At 41.5% G+C, this 10133-nt stretch overlaps 1 protein-coding gene across 1 annotated transcript; it reads left to right on the top strand.

Moving 5' to 3' along the window:
* Window positions 1-1715: 1715 nt before the first annotated feature.
* Window positions 1716-4630, top strand: calm2a (calmodulin 2a (phosphorylase kinase, delta)). The gene is made up of 6 exons (XM_088384660.1): window positions 1716-1875; window positions 2546-2576; window positions 3364-3507; window positions 3580-3686; window positions 3760-3895; window positions 3970-4630. The coding sequence occupies exons 1-6, from the start codon at window positions 1873-1875 to the stop codon at window positions 3996-3998; spliced, it is 450 nt and encodes a 149-aa protein (XP_088240786.1). The 5' UTR covers window positions 1716-1872; the 3' UTR covers window positions 3999-4630.
* The last annotated feature ends 5503 nt before the right edge of the window (window positions 4631-10133 follow it).

Consider the following 10133-nt stretch of genomic DNA (forward strand, 5'->3'; position numbering starts at 1 on the left):
GTGATGTGTAAACACTTGAAATTTTCTCTCATGAAAGGCGATCCACTCTATTGACATTGAACCAGCAGGTGCATTACACAGCCTCATTCATTTGTAATGGCGTCTCTCTGTTACACAGGTCAACATTGCCCCATATTTGTCATTTGCCTCCCATGACGCCTGCGACCCCCGTGGGGATGAAACGGTTCAGAAAATGGATGGATGGACGGATGGTGTTCAAATGCTATATCAAAAAAGGATACACATCATAGGATGAAGATGTGACTTCAGCTTTGCCTCTTTGAACCCTCTTGGAAGGAAATGAAAGCACCTACTTCATTACAATACTCTGGGTTGGGCTATGATAAGGAGATTTATGGCTATGCATAAGTTACATATTAACAGAGGTGATAATGAAAGGTGTTTGTGCTTAAAAACATTTTGGATATGAAACATTTTACTCTCCACCAAAAAGTGGTGCTTTGCTTACGTCACTGAGATTGCTTTTACGTTTTATTGAGCAGCAATAAGTCATGTCTCCTGGGTTTCAAAATAGGCTTTCCGAATTAACCTTCAATCACCTTTGCCCTCCCTCATGACTCGTTGAAGAAAACAGCCGATTGTACAGTTTGGTCAAGGGTGAGCCAATGGGCAAAAACGAACAGAGCTAAGTTAAATCATTGATGCGATCAACAGTAAGCCATTGTATCGAAACAAGAGTTGAACTGGAGTCTTTGAACCCTATTGCTGCAAGATACTGTCAATGTCACCGCCAGGCGACATGTATGCAGGGTCATGGTCCATAGTACTATCGTCCGTTCATTCGTGCATGTTCCAACTTATCTGGTTCTTTTGACAAAGGTAGTAGGCCTTTGTGTCAACACCTTTTGGCAATTAATAATTGTAAAGAGAGTGTTGTTGCAGGTATAAACTGGTTCTCCTTGCATCTACCTTCTCTCAACCTCCTTCTCATTCTCTCTCATTGGAGCGGGCCCGAGACAGGTGGCCACTGGGAAACAGAAGTGCAGTCAAGCATCAGCTGTCATGCTATCAGATACTCCCTTCGCACTAACGGCATAATTAGTTCTGAAAAAGCGCCATAGAGAGCAATGCATGCAGCAAATATGCTCAGAGAGATATATGTACATATAAATGACCCATGGCTAACAAATTCAATACATGAATCTCATTACGGATGCATAATTTCCCAAGATGGGATAGCAGTTTTAGACTACATCCATGTTAATGAAATTAATGTACTGTAAAGTGATATTAGCAGATTGTAACAACAAGAAGATGAAGCATGTGGGGCGAGACATTAAGCTCTAAATAAATAGATGCAAAGGAGTTAAGGAGTTCCCCTAACACAAGCTAGCCTGCTTGATGAAGTACTAACAGACAGGATGTCCACTCTATGGCTACTGGCTAAGATGCAGCGAAACGCAGAGAATGGGGAGTGACGCATTGCAGGTACAAACAAACCAATCACAGAGCGCCATTTCTTTCAGCTAGGGCGTGTGCCTAATCACAGCCAAAGCGTGGGTATGCATACTCCATAAACTAGAGCACCGTTATTTCAAGTTTATAATTTGTCTCAACCGAGTCTGAACCCGCACAGAAGACACATGCACGAGTAAAGTAGTATTTTGTAAATTCTTAGATGTGATTGTCGCTTCAGGAAGTCTCAAACGTTTGGTTTTAGTCAGTAAAAAAATGGCAGTGAGCGGAGGGATATTGAAAAGGGGAGGAGTTTCGAATAACGGTTAAAGGCGAGCCCTGTTGCAGTAGGTTACGGTTAGTTCATCGTTCGGGTTGGCAGTGTGGCGACGGTCCGTGCTAGCATAGGCGTGCAAGGGATTTTTGTCGTCAACAAGCAGATCCTTCAACGTTGAAATGGTAAGCGACAAAACACCGTTTGTCGTCGTTTTTGACTTTTATGGGGCAAAGTGACGGATCAAAGATTGCTGTCATCGGCACCGTTTACGATGCTCCCCATATGCCGCAGCGCTACCGAATACATATCGGTTTAATTGGCGCTAATAATGCTTAATTCCCAGTCAAAGTCTTAACCTCGACTGCCTGTGTCTCAAAATAAAAAGCGTACGTGCAAGCGCGTCTGTCGTTTTTGTGTAAACGCTTTGTTAGGTACTTCCATACGTATAATGCACAACTCTATTATGTAATTGTATGTCATGAAAGCGCATTCATTCGCGCTTGTTACTGTTCATTGCTTCTCTGTCACCAAATAGCACGTGACGACTGTTGCGTTACAATGCGCGACGTTTCTGTTTTTAAAGTGTTGAGCATACTCTCGAGAGATGCGTTCACTCATGCGGGATACGGTTCTGTTGCCGCCAAATTGCAAGGAAACGTCATGTATTGTGTGGCCATGTTCTCGTGCGAAAAAGCTCCACTGGAAATGGACGGCATGTGCAGGGGTGGGAGGTGATCTGTGCTTCCCATTTGGGTGACTTTAAAGTTGCAATCTTCACTTGAGCCGTTAGCAACGCAAGAGTACTTTGTGATGCAGATTTGTCATTTTTGAATTATTGTGTTTTCTGTCCAGGCTGATCAGCTTACAGAAGAGCAGATTGCTGGTAAGCCATCCGTATATTGCTCTTGAGCTGCTTTCCTTCCATTCTTCAAAAAAAGGCCTGCATTATTGATCAATATAAGATTTCTATATTTTCCTTTTATGGCGACCTACTTGTTTTCAGATGAATGAATGAAAGTGCATTGGCAATGTTGGATTTGCCCATGCAAAATGTAGCACTGCATCTAATAAATGATGTAATCTGGCAGGGCTGTGTTCAGTGAGCATGATGTCCTTTGCCCAGGGTGTGTCCTCCATGGAATGAAGATATCTAGGACAAAGCTTTAATGCATTTGTTATTAATGTGGCTTTTTAAAACGCCAGTGCTTATCAGATGTGACTTCTTTTTTTCTTTCCAATCAGTTCACATCTGTTATACTGGTGCAGGACTTGACTACCTTATTTTTGCTGTCAAAATGTTTCAGTGGCAGTTTTAGATGTTAAGTTGCTTGAGAAGTAAGCACAATGTGTTCTGTGACGTTGGACAGTGGCTTGCAGTGCCCACCCGGTACCATATTTTTGGCTAAAGAACACTTTGGCCTTTTCCGTGTTGATCCTGCAAATAGGTTGTTGGATGCCACAACATGGGCCTCATTGTACTTGAGGAGTGGGTCGTTTTTCATCCCCCATGGTGCTGCTAAATAACAGACTGTCATACGCCTGTTATCTGGCCCTCTGTTTGCTGTCACTCTTTGTTGAACAGAAAGCATTGCCCTGTGGTGTATGAATACCTTGAGTTGATATTGGAAAACATAAGTGACCTAATTCTTCTGTTGTGGCTTTCCCCTCAGAATTCAAGGAGGCGTTTTCACTTTTTGACAAGGATGGAGATGGCACCATCACCACCAAAGAGCTGGGGACGGTCATGCGCTCTCTTGGGCAGAACCCCACCGAGGCAGAGTTGCAGGACATGATCAATGAGGTGGATGCTGATGGTGAGTGGCTTGAAACCGTTCTTGCGGTGTGGAAACTCTGAATCCCCCTCCTTGACATATTTGGCTTTTCAGGAAACGGCACGATAGATTTCCCAGAATTTCTGACAATGATGGCAAGAAAAATGAAGGATACGGACAGCGAGGAGGAGATCAGAGAAGCTTTCCGTGTCTTTGACAAGGTATGCGCACCGCAAAACGCACGAGCAGCCGGCTTTGGCGTGAACGCTGAAAGGTTCTTGCTGAAACATTCAGGATGGGAACGGCTACATCAGTGCTGCTGAGCTTCGTCACGTGATGACAAACCTCGGGGAGAAGTTAACCGATGAGGAAGTAGATGAGATGATCAGAGAAGCAGACATTGACGGCGATGGACAGGTCAACTATGAAGGTCGGTACATGGAATTGAGTTTATAAATATTGTCCGGAAAGGTTGTTAACGTTTCATTTTTCTCCCCTCTGCAGAGTTCGTACAAATGATGACGGCGAAGTGAGGGCCTTGTACAGATTTCATATATAAATACTTTGCCTTTTATCTTTGTGTAATTTATCTGTAAAATCTTATAACCCCCCCTGCGTCCCTGCCCCCTACTGCTGTCCAAAGGAACTGCATGTAAACTGCATAGGCACTTGTCCCCATGTCCCTTTTTTCTTTTGCTGTCATGGTGTTTGAGTGACGAACGGCCAGCCACGCAGATGCCTGCGGAGGCCCTCGGGAACCCAAGGACCGACCGACTCTTCTGTATTGTACTCGGGGCCTTTTCTGGTGAGGCGACATTGGAAACCTGTCAGCTGGTTGTAACTTGGCAACACTGTTGGCATGGAAACAATGTAGAGGAGTTGAAACTCTGCATGGACTATGGACAAAGTATATATGGGAAATCTCAGCATTGCACTACTGCAAAAAAAAAAAAAATGACACGGGTCTATCTCCTAGGTACTCGTACAAACTCTTTTTGTATCTGCTGTTCTATATACCAGAAAATGACATCTTGCCATGCTTTTTAATGTTTTACTCACTCATTTTCTTTTTCTTTCTTTTTTTAATGGCCTCTGGTCATGCCTCAAACAATCCATTCCAAGTTGTATATTTTTGTTTTCCAATAAAATTTACAATCTACCCGCATTTGAAAATTGGTCTTGTTTTCTCCGTTCTAATTGAATTTTTTAACTTATTTTTGTATCGAGGCTTGTGCGTTTTGTTTTAAATGGAGAAATCAGGATTCCCCTCCCCTACTTTTCTTGAGTATATTTGAAACTGGTTTTTCGCAAAAACAGAGGAGTATCAGTCAATTTCAAATAAAAGCAAATTGGGGTGAAATGATTTTACTTGGGGAACATGCATGACAGTACTTGACAAAATAGTCACGTGCTGTTCCTGATTGATCTGATCCTGTTGGCATTATCAAAGTTAACTGCCACATGTCTTAACTAGGGGTGGAGCAGACATCAGAAACTGGTGTGAATTAAGGTGTACCTGTTTTGTTTTCTAGTTTGTTACATTAGCTTGCAAAGATGCTAAGTTTGTTATTTTGACAGAATAAAGCTCTATTGTGTATTACTGCTTCCTGTGGATTCTCTTCGCCTCCCTTTGAGTAAGCACAAGTTAGTACATTCATTAACCATATATTTGCTTTAGATTTTACTAGTGACAATATATTATAAATAGATAGCATAATTCTCTACAGTATGATAAGATTGTCTCATATTGTTTTTATTAAAAAAGCAAGTGTAATTTTAAGCTTTTTTTTTTTTCATTTCAGACAGCTTCCATGTACCTCCTATTCTATCTTCCCCTAGACAAGTCTAAAGGTAGGTCTCAAGTGAGCCAGCATGTTTAAAAATTGATCGCTGCTATAGAAACACTCACACTTTTAATGGTGCAAAGGTGTCAGTGGATTTCCGGTCAGCCACACTGTCAACAGTGCAGAAATGAGTAAAATGTAGCATGATGCCTCAAGAAAAAAAAAAAAAGATGTACGTTGGGCAGGTGACATACTCAGGCTTCTTTCTATAGTCTAAAAGCACGTGTAGATTAATTGAATGCTTAGTGGAGTAAAAAATGTTTCACTGCCATTTGGCAGTACATTCAAATGTGTTTTTTTTTATTAGGTTCAAATGTATTTGCCATTCAAAAAAAATTTTCATCCACAGTGGCAGATGCACGCTTCCGTACTTGTGTGAACGTCAAGTCAAATTGAGTATGAATGTTTTTTTTTGTTTTGCATTTGTGAAAAAATGTCGGGCATGAAACGCTATGAACATATTCTGTCTATTCAGTTTGACACACAGCCGCTCTCTCTTCACATCACAGTGGTGGAGATAATCGTCAATCTTTTCCTAACTTCCTCCTCTCATTTCAAAAATGAAAGAACACGCCCCTCTCCGTTCTTTTGCCCCAGCTTTCATTTTCTTCTCTGCGGGCATGTTTTGGTCAAGCATGCAAAAGATCACCTTTCCACCTGTAAGTATCTGATGGCCAAGATCTCTTCTTCTGTCTTTTCAGCCAGCTCCCACAAAAGGCTTTGTTTCAAAACACTTTCAATGGGTTTTGGTTACAAATTGTGACCTACTGTAATGTGTATGTGGTAGTATATGTCACGCATGAGTGGCTTATGACAACCCCAAGAGCCAAAGAAAAGCGATTCCCTTATTTGAAGGCGCGTGAGGGTCAGCTTAGGCTCATATTGCAGAGCGTTGCAGCCTTAACCGTGTCACCATGCTGGGAGCTGATGGATATTTGACACTGGTTGGCAGCTGCCGAGTGTTGACACAGAAGGAAAGGCGCAAAGAAATCCCCAGGGTGTTATTACTGCAGAGTTGGGAGCACTTTTCTGCTCTTAATGGTGTCACGGTGACTCCAGGACATGCTAATTGTCAAAGGTTAAGCTCATTACTCAAATCCTGCGGCAAATTTACTCCATGATTGGATCGCGCACGTATGAATATACGTCATCTTATTGATTTTAAAATTTCATAGAAAGTTAGTAAATGTCAGCGGACAGCTGGCCGGTTATATTGTTCTCCCGTTACGACCGCATGTAGTACCACTTGACACGTGACCCATTTGAGTAAATTTTGCCCCCTTCAGGAGCAAGAATCAAATCGGGAACGGCCATTTGTCTTATTAGTACAACGAAGGAACATGTATATACATCTATATCCGGGGTGCCAAACTCATTTTCGCGGGCCGCATTGTAGTCATAGCTTCTTTCGGAGGGCCATGATGACTGTCAACCCAAATAAATGTATGAGCACCTCATATTTTATACAGTAAAAGCTACAAAACAAACTGACAAATAACTCGTTTTCAAATCAGATGAGTAAAAACTGGTCAAATATAAAAAAAAAAAAAAGACAATTTGCAATTCTAGTAATGACACACAAATTTGATGCAGAAGTTGCCACATAAAATGATGTGGCGGGCCGTACCTGGCCCCCGGGCCTTGAGTTTGTGATCTATATACACATATATATATATATATTTTACGTATATATTATCCATCCCTCCATTGTACTAATCAGAGGAATGACCAGGGTCAGGCACATGATCTGTTCTGTCAGCCTCTTCTTCAGTGACACTCTTTAATCTGACAATTTAAGAGCAGCGCCCATGCCAGTGATGCTGTCTTCATCCAGTAATAGAATAAATGAAACTGACCAAACCTGCAGTCCCTTAATGCTTGGACTGATGTTTATCTGCATGGATTTTGTAGTCTACCAAAAGCACAATAAGCTTGATTTGTTGCTGAAATCACTTTAGCGATGGCAGCCAGGAAAGCAGAATGATCTTATCTGCGACAAAGGGTACTTTATTCCACTTAACTCCATGTTCCCAGTGTTGCTCTCATCCTTCATGTCTCCTCTGCATTGCTCTCACTCCTCGCTCTTGTTGGCAGCTATGCCTTCCTACTATCTCTGCCCTGCGATGCACTCAGGAGGAGGAATGCTGCTCAGCCATGCGTCACATGCACATAGCTTAGTGTGGCATGCTGCTCCCCCAGATAACACATTCAGTATTATGAGCCAAGGCAGTGGCACACAATAAAGCGGCTATTCTTATCGCTACCTATTTTGCATACTCTCCTTTCTATGGCAAAAAAAAAAAAAAACACGGCCAATAATGTTGGCGAGACAAAAAATGCAGTAATGATGCGAGGTAATAGTAGCGTTCATTACTGGGCAACGGGGAGCAATAATAAACTATGCTATTTTTTAATGTATTAATCTGGGACTACATGCTAAGCATATTCAGATAGCTAGCATTTATTTGAGTATTTAATACATCCATCCATATTATTAACTCACATAGCAAAGATATTTACAATACTTTTGTTGTATTGGTACATGAAACTATGTGAGGTGTGTAATAGGCGACATTCTGTGATGACACTCACAGGAGCTAAAAAAATAGAGTTGTGTGATGTTGCTCTCCATCTTTTTATCCATTCATCCAGAAAAAAACATTTGAGAGGTGACTGATGTTGGATGAGAGGGTCTGGCTGACAATCTCTGTTATCGTTCATCCTGAAACTGTTTAAAAGGATGAAGCCCTGGGGTCTCTGGGTCATCCACTGTCTTCTACACCTTTATGGACCTTGTTTTTGGAGCAGAAAATAGGTTCTCCCAAACTCCAAGCTCCCACAAGGCAGAAAGCAATGAATGAATGAAAGATCTGAAGTATGGTGAGCAGATAAGATCTGCTCAGCTTCATAACACTCCTACATTGTGTCTAAAAGGCAGCTTTCAAAGCACCCAAGGTCACTATGGAGAACATAATAAAAATCCATCTAAAAATCAAATGCACTGAATTCTCTTTCTAGTGAGGACAAACACTGCACTGTTTTTTTATTTTTAGTTAGCCTGACTATCTTGTTGGTAGTATGCTCCTCATCAGTAATAGTTGGACAAATGACGGAGTTTGAGTCACGAGTGCAAACACGAGAATGCTAGACAGTGGTATCACTAAAGTGTTTTATGTGGGATGGGCTGTGTCATGAGAGCAGCGTGGCACATTAGCACGTCCGTGTCGAGGCTGCCATTTGAATCTCAACCACTGCCTTTCACACTTGTGAACACATGAGAGAGGAAGATTGAAAGAAGGATGGGGCATGCGTATCATTGTTCACTGAATCACTGTTGAACCATGAGCAGCTATTCTTCCTGTTCAGGCCAAGCCCTCGATAATCTGCGTCTCTCAACCTTTGGAGCCCTCCCTGGTTTCTTATCTCAGTCATCTCTACAGTTTAACGCTGATCTGACATATGTCTCATAGTGACGACTTAACACCCCCCCATCTTTTGCAGGAGTGGCCACCCACCTGCTTCTTCACTGTCAATCAAACTGACTTCTTCACTTTATGGACTGTGCTGAATGGATGAAATGCAATGGTGCACTTTTAGGTTTCATTTACTATTTTGTCAAATCAAATCACCATCAGGCAAAGCCTCTGTATTTACATTCAGGAGGGCGTGTCTTGAAGATACATTTAAATCATCTGTTCAGCTTTGTGACTGCCTGTTTTTTCAGGCATTTAGAAACTTATTAAATCTTTTAGACATTTTTGAAAATTTGCTGGTTCAAACTTACTGATCTTCTATTATTATTATCATTATTATTATTTTATTATCATTATCATTATTATTATTATTATTATTATTATTATTATTATTATTATTATTATTATTATTATTATTATTATTATTATTATTATTATTATTATAGCAGTAGCTTTATGGACTGAAAATGGAGACTCATAAATGCCAGAGACTCCAAATCTTTGTTTGGCCAAAACAAAGGGCTTATGGCTTACTGTCTGGCAACCCGCACATTCACTGTCGTGGCCATGCTATCCATAAGGGTTAGCAAAACATCCCCATTTACACAACAGTGACCTGAATACCGTACATACACGCCACAATGTGGCCCTGACTTTTATTGCAGTCGATTGTTATTTAATCCAGTGGGGGTACAGATGGCTACAAGCAATGAGTTCAAGTGTCCTTTCTAATACAGAAACAATGGTGTAGTATGTTGAACTCGAAAACATGAACATAAAGAAACGAGGCGAAACAAGCATATTTGGAAATGATTGCAGTTAATGAGAACCTGAAAATTGGAGCCTATCACCGCATTTTCATTGCTTTGCAAGGTATCTCTTGAGTGGGAACCTCCTCGCAAATGTTGCATCTCAAGGGCTTCATCCCATAATTTCAAGCATTTCCAATCAAGGCCTTCACTGCAGACACATTTGTGGGTCTTGCTTCCTCCGTCTGAATTTTTTTGTGTGTGTGCTGGTCATTGAAATCAGGTGTATATGTTCTACATCTATGTGTGTGTGTGTATGGTTTGAATAGCTGCATTTGGCCGTTGTCATTCTAAGATTCTTAACAGTTGGCTGCTTCCTCCATGAATCTGTCAAGGCAGTGTGTGTGCATAGCCACTATAATACACGCATGCTCTCTTTGCCACCGTGTGTGTGTGTGTGTGTGTGTGTGTGCCTGCATGTCCATATCCGTGCACGCGTACAACACAAGCAGTAATATTTCACTCCTTTACCCACAGGGATAGACCATTCATCTCCCAAAGCTCCAGCGTGGGTGTCACACAGTGCTAATGAGAGGAAGGCT

Source organism: Syngnathus floridae, chromosome 9, assembly GCF_059516105.1.
Source record: "Syngnathus floridae isolate MCC-2025c chromosome 9, RoL_Sflo_1.0, whole genome shotgun sequence".
In the NCBI taxonomy this organism is placed as follows: Eukaryota; Metazoa; Chordata; class Actinopteri; order Syngnathiformes; family Syngnathidae; genus Syngnathus; species Syngnathus floridae.